Below are 20,949 nucleotides of genomic sequence, written 5' to 3' on the forward strand. Positions count from 1 at the left end.
TAAACAAAATATTATCTTTCTAGTTATTTTTATTATTCATTTTATTTAAACAAGCCAATATTTTTATTTAAATATATATATGTTCAATTTTTTTATTAATTGGCCTACTTCAGTATGGTTCTCATTTAATGTGGAAATGTTATATTCATATAACATTAAAATGCAGTATATTTTAGTAACTTTTACTTCGTAATACATCAAAATATTTATATTCACTAGTTAGTTATATTAGCTTTTAGAGTATCAAAAAATTATATGATACTTTATGTGATTTTGACACTTCACTCTTAAAATATTGTTTCAAAGATATGTTAGACATATGTCCTAGAACATTAGAGACAAGTACAGAACCACACTTCTATTTACTGTACAATGTTTCAGATTACTCGTGTTAAAAAGAGACCAAAGGCATCATTTTAAACTACTCTTGTGGACAACATAGAATATGACATATTAACATAATCATGCTACAAGATGATTTTTAAGAAACAAAATATTTTCGACATTCACTCTTGAATGACCTGCACAAAGTTTTTCAGACTTTCATAAATATTCGCAAACAACAATAAAACCCATTTATCATCGGGTGAGAAGTAAATACACCCAAACACACCATTGTACCTTATTGAATATTGAGCAAAGTGGTTACAGTGAGGAAATGCATAATTCTGTTCAACTAGAGGAAGCTTCGGAAATATCATCTAATGAAAACATTCCGAGAAGACGTGTACGTACGAATCCAAACACGGAAGCAGAAGAAAATGTTACTGATAATTTCCATGATGAGGACGAAGTTAGCCAGTCAACCTCACAAAACAACAGAAGAAGAAGAGCATTCAACATTTGCAAACATATTATTTCAATAGTGTTCATTTGTCTAGATGTCACATTCGATTGGATTTCGTTCGCTGAGATGTCTATCGGAAATTTTACAATTTCTGTAGAAAAGCAGGTTGGAAATGTAGAGTTCACTTATGAATGCGAAGGAACAGGAAATACCGTCAAACTCATATACATTGTAATATCCACTTTGGGTACAATTTTATCTCTGATTCAGGGTGCAATTATCGTCTACCAGATATACGGTGAGGTAAACACAGTTAGAATAAGAGACCATCTGATTCACGAGTATCTAGAAGCATTCATGATCCTTTTATTCGTTAAAATTGGCCAAGTTTTACTTCTAATGGTTTTTATAAAAGTCTGTTCCTTTGAATGTACCGTAGATTGGTTTGATATCGTGTTGTCCACCAACAGCGGACTGTCACTTTTTAGAATTATGTGGCGAGTAGTTACCTCATTCAGATGGTGTTCTATTCGTGAGTCCGAAGAACAACACTCTGAGGAGGATTGTTGTTGTTGTTCTAATGAAAACTGCATTTATATTATCGTTATATTTGCCGCTTTCCTTTTTTCACCAATATGGATTCCAATGTTTGTACCTTGCTTTATTATTAGTCAGACGTGTAATGATGGGAGTTATTGTAGACGTAACTGTTGTCGGTAAGTTTTCATACTTTTAGTTATCTTTTGAAATTAACTAAATAAAAAAACCAGAATATTGAAGAAATGCAGATAACGTCATTGAAAAAATTCAAAAAGTCAAACACTCTTTCCATTAAATATTTCGTTATATATCAATCACCGCCGTATATCATAGTTCCTGATTTAATGGTGTACTGGAAAATGTTATCTTTAATCGAAACAACCAAACAGTTGCTCCACATCAGAATAGGCGAGAAAAGATTCAGATGCTAATATCAGACCTAATACTGTTGAATAATTTATCTTTAAGGTAGATCATAAATTACCCATTAGGATCGTTGCGGGAGATGTTCAGTTTAGATGGGATTTGTTTTATAAATTTGTTCATAAATACAATGAGAAAAGAATGCTTGGTGTCTCTTAGTCTTCTGTGAATATATAAGCAGGAAAAGCTTTTTTTCAAGAGTGAAAGCAATAGGCGGACAAGTTTAAACAAATTGCAAAAATTTATGTACATGACCCAATGTAACAGACCAGTACTACATGTATATTTCGGTTTTCATAATTATCATGAAAAAAGTGAATAAATAGTTCGCTTCACATAGTTACAGTTTGCTCATTTAACATCTGATCTGAGGATTTTAATAAATATATAACTATAGATATGAGCTGCCGTACGATTGATTCACCTAATTTTTACACACCTTATTACGTTAAAAAGTTTGTTGTTTGTACTCTTGAACATGTCATATGTTTTCTGTTTAATTTTTACATTTTTCGAATTCCAATTCTTGAAATAGGAACTATCAATAATAAAGGTGATACAATTAAATATCTACTTAAACAGCTTTCCTTTCAGTAATTTTTTTAAGTACCATTCTGTAAGAATCAGGCAATATTGTTTGTCAATTTGGTCTTTTTTGTGTAAAATAAATTAAATACATGAAAAAAGCAACCGAAAAAATATTTAAAGTTATTCTTAATTTTGTACTGCTTATATAGGGAAAAAGTGCATTTCAAATAAATTTGAGCTTCATCGGATTTGTTCAACGTGTCATAGTTTTCTTTTCCTCTTTCGACTACCCTGGGCTTGACTTTTTATGAGCAACTCGACGAGTGTTTCAAGAAAAGCAGAGGACGCATACCCTACCGCTACACCTGGTCCATGCTCCCAGTTTTTTGTGGAGTCCGAGTTTCTCATTTGCTTTTGTTACTTTGTATGTATGATTTTAGTTACTTTATGTACTTTGTTGTGTATGTCTGTTTTCCATGTCTGGTTTTTGTCCCTGGATTACATTCTTTTGATTACCGCTATAACCTTGGTCCCTTGATTACTGTTTCAATATCTTAAAACTTTACAAACACTTTGATTGTTAATTATGGATGTTATGAGGTACACATACTTGGATAATGCATCAAAATCTCTGTATTTGTTTCTTTATGCGTCAGACTTATACACATTTTGCCTGATTCTTAGACAGAATAGTACTTAGAAGTTTAGTCAAGCCTGTTATTGAAACAACTTGTTTTACTTGCTTTTATTTTTAATTTTCATGTTTTGATTGTTCATTTTGCTTGTACCTACGTCATCAATGAACCCATTTAATTTATGCATTTCTTTATTATGACATTAAACCTTTGGCAATTGATTACAAGTCATTACTAACCTTTAATTTGATACGGCCGTTCGAAGTTTGTAATTGTTTTTGTATCGAATTATATTTCTTTTTTTAAAGTCATTCGGCGGTTACTAGGTAAAATCTACTTTTGTCTTAGCTTCTTGGTCAAGTAATTTAAATAAATGCCAGTGACTATCTTTCTCACAACACTCAGGCCATAATGTTGGAAAGTGCACATTTAGCGTGCGTCGTCTTCATTTATTCAACAATATAAGTCTCAACGTCAATGTCAAATTATTGAAAAATTGAATGGTTATCATCGATGGATGGATTTTCCCATTTTGGCAATTTGCATATTGTAGTATGTACTACAAAAAAAGCACCGAATCTAGATGTATGCATTGTTTGTGTGTAATCTAATCGAAAGTGGTCAAAATAAAGCTGAGAATGTGTTCTTTTAAATAATATTTGCAATTTATTACAAAAGTGTATGAATATTTTTACTCATGTTGTCAGTTAGAAGATTTTCAGTATTATTTATTTAAGTAAATTCCTAAGAATTAAAAATTAAGAATTTCTACAATCATCGTACCATTAGTATAATGATTTTGAAAACCTTATATTGCAAGCTTTACAATGGTTTGCAACTTTAGGGTGTCATTTGATATGGGAATTCATCAGTAAAACTTCGGAAATTAGTTTTTTTAACATGTAAAGTAATGGAAACGTTAGAAGTGGTTAGTGAGACTAATGGGGGTTAAATTGTTTGGTTACTTGGACGAATGGCCTTAACTAATCATGAGTTGTCAACACAACAACGAAAATCGGACAATATTCTTTCACTATCCAAAAGTAATTATAATTAAAACACGAAACTGACACTAAATATTGCTAATTAGGGATTTAGTTCAGAAAGGAAAGGAATAGAAGAATTATTTATCGTCACGAATCCCACAATGAGGCAGAAATGACCTCATGTGCCGCGAAAGGGTTGGTAGAAAAAATACAATTTCTTCTCTATTTCGGCATGCCTATAATTTAATATATACCGATCCTTTTTTTTTATCAATATTAAAGGGTTTTTGTTTAAGTCTGAGGTGTAAATAAAAACCATTTTAAGAAAAAATGAATATTTTCTTTTTATTGTGGAGAACGTCATATTTTCACCCAAAACAGTGCCCGCTCCTTCTCGATTTTTCCTTTAAATGATAATTGATATTGCGATACAGTGTATACAACTTAAACAGAAGTGATTATCTAGGCGTAGTTATGATAATCATCTATTGTTTTATCATTATGTCCTGGATGAAATACTTAAAATGATATAGAAACTTTTTTGTTTCATTAATACCTTTTAGTTTTATCATAAAAATAACAACTGATATTTTTAAAAGGGTACATTGTTTTCGTCGTATTCTTTATTTAACAAAATGAATCTTTTTTTATCATTTTCAGTGAAGGGAATCGTTTTAGGTGTGAGAGATCGATTGGGTGTTGCATTATTAGATGTTTTCCTTCACGATTTGACGCTCCAAATACAAATGCATGTGAATGTATTTGTGGACAATGTTTGGCCCGTGAAGAAGACTGTAATTGCTTTATTTTCCGATGCTGTCCATCTTATTTAGATCCAGCTCAATCCGAGATTTTGACATGTCGATGCGGACAATGCTTAGCATGTGAACGAGACTGTAATTGCTTTGTTTGTCGATGCTGCCCATCTTATTTAGACCCAGCTCAATCCGAGATTTTGACATGTCGATGCAGTCAATGCTTGGCATGTGAACGAGACTGTAATTGCTTTATTTTCCGATGTTGTCCATCTTATTTAGACCCACCTCAACCAGAGATTTGGACATGTCGATGCGGACAATGTTTGGCGTGTGAACGAGATTGTAATTGCTTTATTTTCCGATGCTGCCCATCTTATTTAGACCCAGCTCAATCCGAGATTTTGACATGTCGATGCAGTCAATGCTTGGCATGTGAACGAGACTGTAATTGCTTTATTTTCCGATGTTGTCCATCTTATTTAGACCCACCTCAACCAGAGATTTGGACATGTCGATGCGGACATTGCTTGGCTTGTGAACGAGATTGTAAATGCTGTATTATCCGATGTTTTCCGTCTTATCTTGATCCATCTCAAAACGAAAATTTTACATGTTTGTGGAGAAACTGCATTATATGTAATCACGCAACAGCGATTGGCCCATCTTCTTCATCTAGAAATGTTGCACCGGAACCTCTTCAAATTCAAACAGTAACAAGATCTTTACCCCCATTTCAACAAAACAATACCATATTTCCTAGTTTCGTTGTAGATCCTCCTACCCAAATACAAACTTTAAATAATCATCCTCCTACCCAAATCCAAACTTTTAATAATCCTCCTCCTACCCAAATCCAAACTTTTCATGATCCTGTTCCTCCTATCATTACAACTCAACCAGAACCTGCTCCTTTTCTCCCTCAAAACATACGTACTCCAATATCTTGCACACCGGACAACACACCAACACCAAGACATCGCCGCTTACCAAATTGTGATCTTACCAGCTATGCAACGATTGTAGCAAAAATAATAACACTTCTTTTATACCTACTATATTTTATTTTCATTATCTTGCTATTTATCCTGTTATTTGAATGTAAAGTTGAGATCGATATTGCGCCTTATATATAATGGTTTTCAAATAGTCGATAACGAACAGAATGTGATTATATTGTACTAATGTATTATCTTTTGACATAGAATTAGTTCTTTAACATGACTGAAATACCGTGGACCTTTATGAAAAAAGGCCATATATTTATACTTTAATTAACTGTTTTAAGAACTAAGTAAAGTGTTCATCTAGGATACGAACACAAAATGTATAATAGAAGTCAATACTGAGAATTAAAAAAAGTATGTCTATTTGACACTGTGATGATTTGCTGTGTTTTACTTGTAATGCATTGCTTTATTCTCATAAGTAACGACTGCAGTTTCCAGTTCCCAATGAGACAAAAGAGAAAGGTGGACCTTATAGTTCATCTCGATTGGCCCTGTAATATAGCCACATTTATTACCTGGATAGTATGTAAATAATAAAGTTTGTTCTGTTAATCAGTATGTTTTCATTTGTGCAGAAAAATCACACAAAACGAAGTACATGTATACTTACTTTCAACAGAGAAAACACAATAGTACATGAGCACCATGTTACACGTGTCAAATATGATGTTTCCTATCGTTTATGTGTTATATAATAAATTTGAAGAATTGATTTCATTGTTTTATTTACGATTGCTATGTAAAAAATGTATCACAATGTACAATTGGGATAAGTATAGAATAATAGTTTAATTGGTTTTGAACCAACGTATTACATATAAACAAAATAGTTAATACTTTCAGAGGTCCCATTAAACTATTGTTTTATAATGCTTTAACCATTCGTTTGAATGGAATGTCTACAATGATCTATCATATTACAGAATGACTATACTATGAGTTACTGACATTAGAAATTAGTCACTACATTTCAAATGGACTGTATTTGGATGAGTATCGTCAAGTACTAGGCAAAATTTGATGTCATGCAATACGAAAAAAAGGATTAGTTTGAATATATCTATGTGTCAAAGCAAGGTTCAAAGAATAGACAATAATTTGCATTCTTAACAATAATGGAGAGTGAGTGGGTGTGTTTGTGAGGAATGCAAGCGTTTTTTTTTTTATTAACGTGCGCGCAATAAAAAAACCGCAACCCGCAAGATACGATTATTTTATAGTATGCACCGCCTTCTACAGGAGCCATGTATCCGCATTATTTGAAGGGAGACAACTGATTTACTTAAACTAATATAATTCAATACTACAAGGGAGGATTGCTGTCATTGAAGCTTCAATTTAACTAGATTATTTGAATATAAAATTAAAATTTACCAAAAACTATTAAGGACATTTGATAAACGCGTCGGATTTTTTAGAAAGAATGTGCTTTATAGACTTTATTTCTGTAAAAAAATGGGTGAGCTGCATCACTTTTAATTAGAAACATCAAAGTTTTGTAACGATGAAAACATGTAATTTAATGTTTTAGAAGTTTTTGATATCGGTACCACTTGTGAAAAAAATGTTTGTGAAGAATATGATACGTTAATTAGTACATGATCCAAATAGTGGAGTCCGGATTGCTCGTTTACTTTTATAAGGATGTTTTTTTTATGTACTCAATTAATTTTGTTCATTATTATGCATGTCTGTTTTCCTAAATCTAGTCGTTATCCATATATTGTGTTATTTTTTCGTCATTGTTCTCTGGACTTCACTTTCTATAGGATTTTAGTAAGAGTGATGGGGTTGAACATCCAGGCAACATCAATCCTTTATTGTGGGGAATCATAAATTAGCAATGCTCTTTAGTTGTTTTAATCGTCTTACTTGTCCACCAATGAAACACACCAACCTACAAAAGCTAGTCTAAATTCAATACAGCCGACTCAAAATGGGTTTAACTTAAAAGATAACCTTGTTCTCAGAACATTATACGTATTATTCTGCCTTTCATAAACAATCTGATATGCCTGTACATCGATCAACCTCAGTATCATGTATATAAGTCATTTATAATAGAATAAACAATTTAAAAAATACTGTTTCTGCTTGTTTGTGAGTTTGCAAATCATAACTCAGCGGGTGTTTCTAGAAAATAAGAGGACCGTTGCACCCAGTTAGTGCGAATTGCTCGTTTACTTTTGTCACTTTGTATGTCTTATTTTGGTTATTTTATGTTTTTTGTTGTGTGTTTCTGATTTTCATGACTGATCTTTGGCCCTGAATTACATTCATTTAATATCCGCTAGAATCTTGATTTCCTTTATTATTTTTTTATATATAAATACTGTAAAAGAATTAATCTTTGCGGTTGCTTATCTTGCAAGTAAGTATTTTGGCGAGAGTCAATTGTCAATTTTGGGGTTTTCTAAAAAAAACCTTTTCGTTATATAGTGTTAAAAAATCGATTTCCTGGGCACATTTTTGCGCTTTTCTCTTAATCGCAAAAAATAGAGAAAATCAGTACATTGCGGAAATTAATGCATCTACATTATTTGCGTTCAAAGTAACAAACCTTATATTTTCTAAAGAATGAGTTCAATATAAGTTGTGTGAAGGATGATTTCGATCGATAAGAATGCACATATTAACCATGTCATAACAATAGTGGCCAATTAATGACTTGATTCTAAATCTTCAACACCTTTGTAAAAGAGACGGATCAAGACTTCTGCATAATTTATCATTTCATTGAAATTACTGGTTATATTGTTCAGTTGCAAAAGCAAATTTTATTTCATATGTTTTATTGATCGATTAGTTCTCCCAAACAAACACGAATATTTTAAATATAATCTGTGTAATATAAGTTGGAAAACGTATATAAGAAGGAAAACGTTATAAATGTTATTACCAATTAGTATATATTCTGGTTCCATTGCAATACATGTACATGATTGTTATAAAAACATTGTTTCAACCAACGATGCAAATGACAAAACGACAACAGTCGAAATGTGTGCATGTCAAATAAAATTGCCAGAATCCATTAACAATCAGAAAACATTGCCATGATACTTGATATATTCAAATATAGGATCTTAAGAATTTAAGTGTCAGTCCCTCTAAGAATGAGGCAGTAGGTGAAAGGGCATTAAACTCTGTCAAAATGTCATTTTTCTTACATTCTATTGAAAAATTTCTGAGCAAAGCCAGTAATGCAGATAACAAATAATGGTCATTTCAAAAAGAGAAAGTATCCTTGAGTGAAATTATATTGTCAGATTGGTGGGTTTTTGATATGAATGGTTATGATTTTCCCATTTTGCCTGATTCTTACAAACATTTACACTTTCAAAGAATTTCTTATCTATTTCACTTTTGTCATGAAGCTTTCGAATTTTTACAATTATTTGATACTCACTACTGGCACTGGTTTTTAACATTCAATGCTGCATATTTACTAAAGGGGTGTTATGAAGTACCTTTATCTTGTCTTAAAACAACATATTTACAGATGTCAAAAAAATTTCTAAATTGATTCTCACGGAAACATATTTGTCCTGTTTGGTGGAAATGGACCTTACACGACAATTTGTGTAACGGTTGGTTCCATTCAGGCAACTCTAATAACCGATGTTTTACTCATACAATGCACTTCTTGCTTTGAATAAAATTTGGGAGAATTCGATAGCAGCCGGTATAGTATCGACTTTTTAAATAACGGATGGACAATAAAAGCACATTTGCGTAACATATCAGTAAGTGATTGATCTTATTTAAAATAGATTGGTAACATTCCTACTGCTATTACTATAGACAAAGGTTTAGCTGAAAACCCAAAAGCGACTTGTCCATTCATCCTCCAAATATTCTGCGGTTGACGCCATGATCATATAATGCTATCGAATTTCAAGTCCCAATTATACTAAGGGCTTCTAGATGTTCTCCTTTAACGAACGGAGTTTGCAAATTCTCCGTGGTACCTCGAAAATAGGTTGGGTTATGTTTTATTTTAAATCTGACATCTTTTTTTCATATCTATTGGACATCATTTCTTGTATAATGTCAACAGACTGCCAATATAGTGAATGACTTAAACTCTTTTCCACAAAAATAACAAGTTTGTTTTCTGTCCTATTTTAAATCGATTCAATATGCCAAAAAATTGATTAACAACTGCAAACAACAAACCAAACACCTATGACAAGGATGCGTTACAAAAGGTACACAAGACATGAAGATAAAATGTAAACCCCATGTTCTGTCATATTATCAATCATTGAAAGATGGGATTTTAAAAAAAAACATTGAAGACTTGTTATTGCAATATCTCGTACAAAATTAAATGAAAAAATAACTGTATAACTGTCTGTTAAGGAAGTTTTGTTATGAAATTACATTGTTTAATTTAAAACTAACTGCATTATTTATAAATTAACATTTTTAACAGTACAAAGATGAACCATGGTGTGTCAACTATGTCATGTCTAAGCAGTTAAACTCTTTTGAGAAGTGGATGATTATTTTATTATATTGTTGAAAGTAACAGTAACTCTTCCCATTTTGACAAACAACCAAGAGAGTCATGTAAATGTTCTGAAAAACATGTTCAAATTAAGAAAAGTGTGTTTATATAACAGCACTCCATCATCGTTTTAAATAAAGAATTATTTGGTTTGTAATGAGACAGACACAAACCATTAAAAAAGCATGTTTGTGTATGACTGCTGTTTTTTTAATAGTTTTTTCTTGTTTTCCGCTGGGATGCGGCAAACATGCTTTAACCGATGAATAGATACCTTAACGACAGTATAATTTTTTTCTATCAAAATAGAGTTCAAACAACTGCATTAGTGGTGCTGTTTCCACCACAGGTATTGTCATCACCTCCTGTGTTTCTACTAAATCCGCCGTTTATAATAAGTCGTAGCTTGTGTAGTCCGAAAAACATTAGATGGATGCACGGAACAGCAACAAACACAGCTATTAGTGACGTAGCGACAGCTAGTTTTGGATCGTTCCAATCAAGAATCCAGTAGATTGGTGGGTTGCGTCCAGCCATTTGATATATCACACTAAACATTATATAAATTGTCATGTAAATGGAGGGATAAATAGCATGGACAATTCTTACAGGTTTTGAGCAGATGAAAAAGCTTACAAGAACATACACAGAGTTAATAGCGTGGTACTCAACTTCCAATGGTGTATTATCTGAAAAAAAGATTAGTGTAGAAACTATATTAAAATCTTTCCCCTGTCTGGTTTTTGTCCCTGGATAGCATTCTTTTGATTTCATTTAGAATCTTGGTTCCCTTGATTACTCGTTCTTAAAGGTTATCGAACCTTCAAGAGCAGATATTGGTAATTTTATACTTATTTCGACGCACTGTGGTGTAAATAACCGTTATTAAGCTTCCTGCCTTAAACAAAATAATGACTTTTGTTTTCAGTAGTTATCTTCATTTTGTTCTTGAATTGACCAACGACAAGCAATATGATGGGTGCTTTGCCAAAAAAAAAACCCAATGTTTTTCCTGGAGCATTTGGCTTTTAAAATGGTTTTAGTTTGGGATGTATTGCATATTTCTTAATGTAAGTCTGTAAAAAATTTGTATTCGCTCTCTTTTATGTTTCTGGTCATGCGAATGGTTTATCCGCAATTTACAAGTTTTGAGTTATTTTTTTTTATTTCTACGTACGCGATTTTATATTTAATATGTTTGCATTAATGTAGAACAGAAATCAGGTCTCACTAAATTTCTTTTCACTTGTTCATTCATTTTCGTAAGCTGGTATAGATAATTGAACAAAAATTTATACACATAGTTTTTAACTCACCTGGTGTTAAAAATCCATAAAAACCTATTGTTATAATTACGGCAACCGTGTTTGAGATTTCAAAAAATAACCAGTTGAGTTGTCCATACCATGGCATACAAAGGTTTTCGTCTAAAGAATAAATAAAAACATATATGGTAACAAAATTATAAAAAGTTGGGCTTTTTCAGTATATGTTAGTTTGGTGAGGTACAGTTGATAAATGCGTGGTCATTCATTTATATATATATATATATACAACGTCTCAGAATGTGACGACTATATTCACTCACTGCTCCATCGGATAAAAAAATCGGTCTGAAAAATTCCCAACGATGTTAGAACTGTCAAATTTCCGAAGCAAATTTTTGTCATTCCCTCCGCGGGACTCGAACTCGTACCGCTGTGACATCTATGACAACACCGCCTACACTGAGTCCAGCGCCTTAGACCACTCGGCCAGCTAGCTATATAAATAAATAGCTTTCGCTGGCCGGGTAATTCCTCGTAGGATTAAGCTAGGGCTGTAACTTAGTAAGCTATATTTTTATATAGCCTAGCTGGCCGAGTGGTCTAAGGCGCTAAACTTGGTGCAGGCGGTGTTGCCATAGATGTCACAGCAGTACGAGTTCGAGTCCCGCGAGTACAATTTAACATTGTTGGGAATTTTTCAGACCTTTCTATACGTTTATATATCTTCCCTGTATCAATTTGATCCGATTGAGCAGTGTAGCAAATAGAGTCGTCACGTTCTGAGACGTTTTCATTGACCTTACGCGTACAAAACTCTCAACTAAAACTGTTTTGCTTTGATACAAGGCGGGATATCAAAGTTCAAGCGATATAAAACAATACCTAGTCGTACATAGAGACGTACGCGGCTTTGCAAAGGAATGCACAAACACATGTGATTCATAGGACTACTTACGGCTCTTCCATAATATTGCAACACTTGTCGATTAGTTTTTTTTTTTTTTCAATCTGTAATTTATAGGAAATGTAACATAAAAAAATTCGTATAATCTAATTTAAATTTCACCACACATGAAATACAATTAATTTGCCTAAATTAAAAAAAAAAAACAACACTTTTGTGAACTATATATCTACATAATCTCAATACCTTATAATTGATGTTTGATCGTAATTTACATCAATGTATACCATCCAAGTTGGCCGGTCGGTCGAAAGTACGTACCCAGTACAAATAAACATATTACAGTAATGCATAATGAATTACCTTTGTCTAGAACGATATCTTGTCGTTTACAGTGGACCAGCAAGGTTGATATAAAGTCTACCAAGTTTGACGTTACAATCAACATTGTGTAACTCCAGTTCGGAAGTTTTGTGAAGTAAAGTTCGTCGTCTGTGCTACCGTCACTGATTTGTGTATATATGTCATAGATCAGCCATGAGAGATGGTAGATGAGAAATACTGTTGTACAAACAAGCGATAACCAGTTTGGTCCACACTGGAAATGAATATATGGCATTTTGTTCTTTTTAGAGAAAAAAAAACAATGGGTGTCAAATATGTTCAGAGCATTAAAATTGAAGACACTTGCTACCATTGAGAAATGGTAGAACAAAACTGATACAAAACATTCAAAAATAATATGACAAAAAATAAAATGCAATTTCAATTGTAAATTCAATTTTGAAAATTGATTTGTTACAATTTTTTTATAAATACTTTTATCATTCCTTGGGACGTGTTTGGTAAACTTTTATTCTATATTTACCTGGGATAAGAAACACACTCTTGGACGAGGATGGCAAAATCCGAAGTTTTTACATTGAAATTCCTCCTTCAAGTCAGTGCAAGCCATAACCTTTATTGATCTACACTGTGAACTAAAATAAGAAACAAACTACTGGACAAAACAAATAAATTGCAATGCTTAAGAACATGATACATCCTTTTACAACTTAGAGAGAGAAATCAGTTTCTCTGTTGATAACACATAAAACAACAATAACAGGAAAACAGGTCCGATTTGTACTTACTTACAATTTATTCGTCTGTCACCTAAGCGTTTTAATTACTATTTTGTACATTTCACAGTATTTAAGATACATGTATATTTCGGTATTGATTTGTATGTCATATTTGGTTTGATTGTGTCGTTGTATTGTTTGTTGGTCAATTGATGATTGGTCTTCATTTCAATAAAACATACTTACTTACATACCTATTGTACAGTATTTGTTGAATAAAGGAAAATGATAAAATATATTGCCAGTACTTTTTTTCTCCATGTCCTCAGTAAAAATATTATTCAACGTCGAAAAAGTGACCATTTGTTTTTATCATCAATTCGTTTTCCTCTGCAGATTAAGACGATACTAAAACCTGAAATAATACTTTATATTCATGCACGTGATATTATTACAGGAAACATAAAATTGAAAATATATATAACTTACCTTATCTGGTCAATGTCTTTTGAAACAGGTACATTTCACAAAAGTTCAATTCAAAATATAATCAATTCAATTCAAAATGTCTTAATGTTCATGGGGCGTTTGTGTTTACTACGTATACGGATTATAACATTCCTTTCACTGAAACTAGGTTTTGATCCACATCCCAAATGAAAAATACGATTGATTTTATAAAATACTAGTAGCTGGTTTATTACACAATACACATTACTAACGCACCGGAATAAGACGTTTTAAGAGACACATTTAAAATATCAGCTGCATTGTAATCACGCTGTGGTTTTCACATCTTGTATTTTGTAGACATGTACAAAGATGGATTAAAACATGATCAAACCAAAGTAAGACCATTAACCTTAACAACAGATGTCAAAATATGGTAATGAAATGTAGATTAGTGTCAATATATTTGAAGCCGTGAATATATTCATAGGCTTTTCACTACATTGGCAGTTAGTTTTTTTTAAACATTGATGTCATTAAAATAAAAATGATAGTTTTCTTAAGGATATTGAGTTGTAAATACTCCGCATACACACTGCTTCCCTTATTCTTTCTCCTCTGTCCAATTTCAACAGAGGAAATTCCTCATTCCAAAGGAAATATCCAAATTTTATTTTTATTGTCACATTTTTCTTTTTCAATTTGAATCTTATATGACGACTTAAAATATTTAGGATATTTACATAAATATAAATTTGAAAAAAAATAATACTTTCTGTATTTCCCATTCCTTTAACTCAATATTTCTTAAATTGAAGCCCCATGCGGGTCCGGGTGTCAAAAGAATAGGCCCATCAGCAGCGCTAAGCTTGACGTAAAAGGCGACTTAATAATGCTCAGAACCTTAGCCGGGGGGCTAGAATGCTCTGCCCACAGAGCAACTGGGTTGTGTGCCCCAGTGGTGGAATAGGATACCCCTGGGGTGTTACATGCTGGGGTTGTCAGGCTATACTACGGAAAACCTGACAGCTAACCATAGTGATGCACCGTGTTGGGAAAGATGCCACGTTCCAAAAATCTTAATTTGTGATTGAGATGGATAGAGGTTACACCGGAAAAGGTTAAACCACTATAAGTAATAATACTAAAAAATGTGGAGCCTAACAACTGCATACTGCTTTGTGTATTTCAAATGACAATGTAATAAAGGAAAGTAATGGTTAAAAATGCAAACAGAACAGAAATATAATAAACTTAATTGTTCGTAATGACGGAAGTAGTTCGAGCATGATAACATGGCTTGACTGCTAAATAACCAAGGGAAATAGTTTTATTTGTCTCTTTTTCCGTAGAATTGTCATCATGAACTCGTGGATCGTTATGGTGTATCCATCTGCACCATGAAAACGTATTTATTCAACGGGTCATAGTTTTCCTTTCCTCGTTTGTCTACCCCGGACTTGACTTTTTATGAGCAACTGGGCGGGTGTTTCTAGAAAAGCAGAGGACGCTTAACGTACCGGTGCACCTGGTCCATACTCCCAGTTTTTAGTGGAGCCCGAGTTTCTCATTTGCTTTTGTTACTTTGTATGTATGATTTTAGTTACTTTATGTTCTTTGTTGTGTATGTCTGTTTTCCATGTCTAGTCTTTGTCCCTGGATTACATTCTTTTGATTACCGCTATAACCTTGGTTCCCTTGATTACTCTTTAATGATTTTAAATGATATATACTTCAAAATACTTTGCAAAAGACAAAATATAGTTTATCAAGGGAGATATAGATATAATGTCTTAGTAGTATGTCAGTGAGATTAGCTCTTTACTGTTTACCGAATTGTTACGGTCTTATTGTAAATCTTTCGTCAGCACTCGGGTCTCTTAGTGAATGAAATAATTACTGATATAATAGTAGTTGAATCGGTATTAAGCAGTATAAGAGTTAAGTTATTTGATACCTTTGGAAAACAACAGATGTGACATGCTCCACACGTGCAACTAATTTACAACCGGACCAAAATATTTATTTCCGATTTTTTGTTTAACACTGACAGAAATACGTAATTCAAAAATTTGCAACCTTTGAAGTCTTAAAATTCGCAACCATACACAAGAAACAAAAAAATTACAAAGACGGAAGGATATACATTCTTACCTTTTCAAGGGACTGGCAAGATACATTCATATAACCTAAAATATATATATTCAGTAGGAGACCGGATCAATTGTTAAATTTGTATATGGTGGCATTTGTCAGTTTTGTATACAATTAACACATACATAAACAAAAGGAAATCGAAATCAACAACTCTATGATACTTCTATCTTATATTTTAAATATAATATGTTTTGTTCAGTTCATTAATTAAAATAAATCATCAACCAAGAAACCGTTATCGACGTGTCAATAAAAAATATTTAGAATCAATCTAATTCTGGTTATTTTCTGCTCCATTGCAGAAGTTTGTATAAGTAACTGAACTTCAAATTATTTCAGAGGAGTAATTTACGGCACATTGGTTCAACTTTTTTACATCATAATTTGGTATTTTAAATAATTATAGCGCGAAAACCTGTTATACAATCAAAGCGCCGATGCAGTTGAACCTCGGAAGTCAGGAGATATTTATAGGTATTTTAAAAACTTTATAATCCGCTGATGGCAATCTGTTCTTTCTGTATTTCCAAAAAAAGATTTATTTTTACAACGGGATCAGCACTTTCATCACTACTAGAACTACAAATCCACATAATACTGATTGTTCAAAATTTCAATCTAAATTTCGTTTTCTCTCTTTCTTTTTTTTTAATCTCTTTTCATTTCGTTTTTTATTTTGTTTCTCAACGTTTTATCTTGACAACCTATTTTTAGTTTGAAACGTAGCCAATCACGTGGAATCCATTTATATGGATATCAAAGGCATTAATAAAATATAGTTCAAACTTCTATATATGTATTTGAATTTTACTTTGGCAATCAAAAATTTAATTTCAATCGTATACTGTAAAACATGCAATGTATTTATACGAAATAATCAATTTGTTACATTTTAATATCCATCCGCCAGATCTCTTTCGCGGTGGAAGTACTTTAAGACGGTTATCAACCGGAAGTCGTTTTGATTGACATTAGATAGTTTTAAGACTCAGAAGTCACATGACTACCGAGTAAATTTTTTTTTTTTTTGATTTACCACTAGAGCACAATTTTATCAATTATATTAAAACTGTGATCAGTCTATTTTGTACGAGAGTTTTACTTTTAATGTTTTGATAATTGCGACAAAATAATGTCTTGAAACCCCTTTAATAACTATTAAATGATCCAAGTAAAAGATATAGAAAATTATTTGCCATGTTGTAACATAGATGTACAGCTGCTTTTGTAAAAAAAAACTGGTTCCCGTCGGCATGTCGTTTGTTTGTTTGTTTGTTGGGGTTTAACGTCCGAGCAGCAATATTTCAACTATATTCAGTCAATGAACATGAAATGGATGATAAAATGAACATGAAATGATAAAAAAAGGATGGGTCACAAGGACAACAGGGTCGACAAATTTTGATTGCCACTAGAAAAAGGGGGGATGGGTAAGGTCGGGCAATTTAGCCTCCTGTGGCGGAGCGCAAAGGTTCCTACTCCTATCGAATACCACAGCAGGGTTCTTTAACGTGCGAGGAATGTGGCATCTTTCCCAACACGGTGCACCACTATGGTTTGCGGTCGGGTTTTCCGTATTATAGCCTGACAACCCCAGTATGTAACATGCCAGGGGTACCCCATTCCACCACCTGGGGCACACATCCCAGTTGCTCTGTGGGCAGAGCGCCTAACCCCCGGCTAGGTTTCTGAGCACTATTTAGTCGCCTTATACGACAAGCTTAGCGCTGCTGCAGGCCTATTCTTTTGACACCCGGACCTGCACGGGGCCGGCATGTCGTAAAATACTTCCAAAGTGTGATTTCCTCAAAATTTTTATAACTAGTTATATGACTTTTTTTCAATTTTTAATTAAGGTGCAGAAGGATTAGATAAAAACTCAAAAAATTATGAATCTTGGGTCATATTCTGGCAGTATTGTTCTTAAATGAAATGTATGCATCGAGATTAAAATCATATTGCAGGATATTGCAAATAATAGTTGAATATGGATTCGAACAAAAATACACAAGGAAATGAAAGAAAATCCTAAATTATAATGTCCCCAAATCTTTCGACTGTGATAATTCATTAAGTTACAGCTATAAAAATAAAATAAACAAAATACATAAGAAGGTATCGATGAAGGTTTGGAAAGTCACGAAAATATTCTTCAGGAAACAAACTCGTTTCTGATATCATTCGCGGACCAACCACATCATCCGGTGGAAGTCATACAAGGAGACGTTCTATAACACAATGTAGAACATTTTCATACAATATACAAAATGACGACAAAGAAACACATACACTTAGTTCTATTGCTATAGAAGGAGAAATTGTTAATATCTATAAATACATTGTTTCACTTGTGTTCAACTTTCTAGGTGTCACATTTGAATGGATCACGTTCTCTGGTGTGTTAACAGGTAACTTCGTCGTCGTTACTTACAACTTTTCAGATGGTGATGACAATGGTTTTACATACAAATGGGAAAGTAAAGGACAAACAATTATAACAATATACATGTTAATAACAGTTGTTGGAAAAATTCTTTCATTATAAGGCCATTCGAATTATTTACTAAATGTTAAAACGACAAAAAATAAGGAAAAGTTCATAAAAGTAATTCTTGAAACATTCACTTTCCTGCTATTTGTTAAGATCTTTCGAATAGTATGAATTTGGGGATTTGAAAACTTTGGCAAATGTGAATGTGTGACTGGCCTGACCGACATTGTACTATCTATATCATTGAGCTTTTGATACTTAAGATAGATTACATGGAGATTGGCAACTTTATCATAATGCATATCTGTAAAAATGTTTATTTACTATGCTTTCACCGTTTCAGCTTCCATTACGTCCATAAGTACCGATAGTTTTGATTTGTAGAAGTGTTGGTTGCCAATCAAACATTTAAATTGGGTCATGTCATTTTTTAACTGAAAAAAATACCTAGTAAATCAATTCTAAAATTGAAAAATTTAATATATATAAAACTTATTCTTTTTAAGGTAATATCTATTTAAATATGATTATTTTTAAACAATATTAAACTGAAATATTTTCAAATTGCGGAAGGACAAATCTTTAATTATCACTTTAACTGACATATGATTGCAATATTGTTTGCACCGGTGGATGCCGTACACCACAAATCAATTACGTTTTAAATGAAAGGAAATGTTATTGTAAAATAAGCCGAGATAACGAGGGACTGTGCGTGTTCTTGTTGCACCATTCGCTTAGAATTTATATTGGTATTACAAACGAGTTGGTTGAATTTTGCATTTTGGACTTTAACTTTTGTGTCTATAATTTCATTGGCTTGATGTGCAGCTGCGTTTGATTAAACACTCGATTCTTCAAGCAATTTCGTTGATATGTTTACTATTTATATTAATCTTTTGTGGTATTGTTTTATGAAATATATATTGTCAATTAGCCGTACAATTTCATTTTGCAATTAGAATCTTTAAATAATAAAATGCATCACCACAAAATTTAAAATCCTTGAAACATTGAGTCTCCATGGCCATTTCTTGTAGCGCACATGGTCAATCTTCTGGTTGCTAGAACCTCTTAATATCGATTTGTTTGTTAATGATTACGCCTTTTATACTTTTTTAAATATGATCTCGATTATCCTACGTACATGTGTTTTGCTGCTCATGAAATAATTCTCACTGAATCACGTGTACAGAATACGGAAATTTACAATGTTCAAATTAAATTTGTGTATTCATGGTATTAGACTCTGAAAAATATTGTGTTTTCTACAAGCATGCTTTTGATGCTTGCAGGCTTCATACAAAAATGTCATATGTGTTTAAAACTTTATATATTTGTGATCTTAACGTTTTGATATAATTTCTTGGCATCTTCTTGGCAGAACGTTTCATTAGTTATACAAAAGTATGAACTGTGTATGCTATAACACACAAAAGGAATAAAATTTCACTCTAAACTTCAGTTCGTTCTTGAACTAGATTAAGAACGATTTGGTGTGTATCCATGTCAAAATATCGTGTAAAAGATCTTTTTGATGTACTTATTCAAAATTCTCGCCAGTTTAAAAAAAACACTTATTACCTAAGCTTTTTGATTAATTTTTTTCATTTTGCTATTGCAGTATAATTATGTGGATAGTAGGTAAAGATTATTAAATAATTGAAAATGTAACATAATTTTCTTTGTAATTTTATTAGTAAAAGAGTAATCTAAGTAACTAAAATTATACATACAAAGTAACAAAAGCAAATGAGCAACTCGGACTCCACTAAAAACTGGGAGCATAAACCAGGTGCACCGATAGGGTAAGCGTCCTCTGCTTTTCTAGAAACACCCGCCCAGTTGCTCATAAAAAGTCAAGTCCGGGGTAGACAAACGAGGAAAGGAAAACTATGACCCGTTGAATAAATACGTTTTCATGGTGCAGATGGATACACTATAACGATCCACGAGTTCATGATGACGACCATAAAACTTCTGTAATGATGACTTCAATCTTGAAGCAACATAACCCTGTTCCTGAAGGCTATTTGTTAAGAATTCTAGCGCGATACAGAAAGTCTGCGTATTTTCTACATACAAAGGAACAAAAAATTTGGAAACATTGCTGTTTGTATACCTCTGCCGATTAAGGATGAAGTTATCACCAGTATGTTCAGCGTCTTTCATAAAGTATTATGGTACAATGTTTCATACGCCTTCCTAAATTAGGAGATTAGTTGCCATGCTTCTTGTTAATGTATATTCCTATACTTTAGATATAAAACTATGATAGCTTACTGTTTTGTATAATTTTTACTGCGTGTTGAAAGCTAGACGGTGCACTCTAAATTTTGTTTTAAGTTAGTCTGTTTGTTTAGATGATTGATTAGTTATTTGAAGGCAAGTCGTAACCTTGAAATACCAAATATTTTGAATTGTCAACTCATAAATAT

General features: G+C 32.5%; 2 protein-coding genes across 3 annotated transcripts; one reads left to right on the forward strand and one right to left on the reverse strand.

The window, feature by feature from the left end:
* Nucleotides 1–385: 385 nt before the first annotated feature.
* Nucleotides 386–6,370, forward strand: LOC148629666 (uncharacterized). The gene is made up of 2 exons (XM_088555126.1): nt 386–1,503; nt 4,560–6,370. Exons 1-2 carry the CDS (start codon nt 659–661, stop codon nt 5,788–5,790), a joined length of 2,076 nt encoding a protein of 691 aa, XP_088411252.1. The 5' UTR covers nt 386–658; the 3' UTR covers nt 5,791–6,370.
* Nucleotides 6,371–7,485: 1,115 nt separating this feature from the next.
* Nucleotides 7,486–14,222, reverse strand: LOC148629667 (protein rolling stone-like). Of its 2 annotated transcripts, XM_088564775.1 has the most exons (6): nt 13,903–14,222; nt 13,218–13,329; nt 12,713–12,947; nt 11,494–11,604; nt 10,452–10,866; nt 7,486–7,561 (listed from the first exon to the last, which is right to left on the reverse strand). In XM_088564775.1, the coding sequence occupies exons 2-5, from the start codon at nt 13,302–13,304 to the stop codon at nt 10,490–10,492; spliced, it is 810 nt and encodes a 269-aa protein (XP_088420901.1). In that variant the 5' UTR covers nt 13,305–13,329; nt 13,903–14,222; the 3' UTR covers nt 7,486–7,561; nt 10,452–10,489. The 2 variants fall into 2 exon arrangements, with proteins under 2 accessions (XP_088420901.1, XP_088420900.1); XM_088564774.1 differs by lacking the exon at nt 7,486–7,561 and having other exon boundaries at nt 10,160–10,866.
* Nucleotides 14,223–20,949: the final 6,727 nt, after the last annotated feature.

Source organism: Perna viridis, chromosome 1 (genome assembly GCF_037379345.1).
Source record: "Perna viridis isolate PV_CMFRI_1.1 ecotype Kerala chromosome 1, ASM3737934v1, whole genome shotgun sequence".
NCBI lineage: Eukaryota > Metazoa > Mollusca > Bivalvia > Mytilida > Mytilidae > Perna > Perna viridis.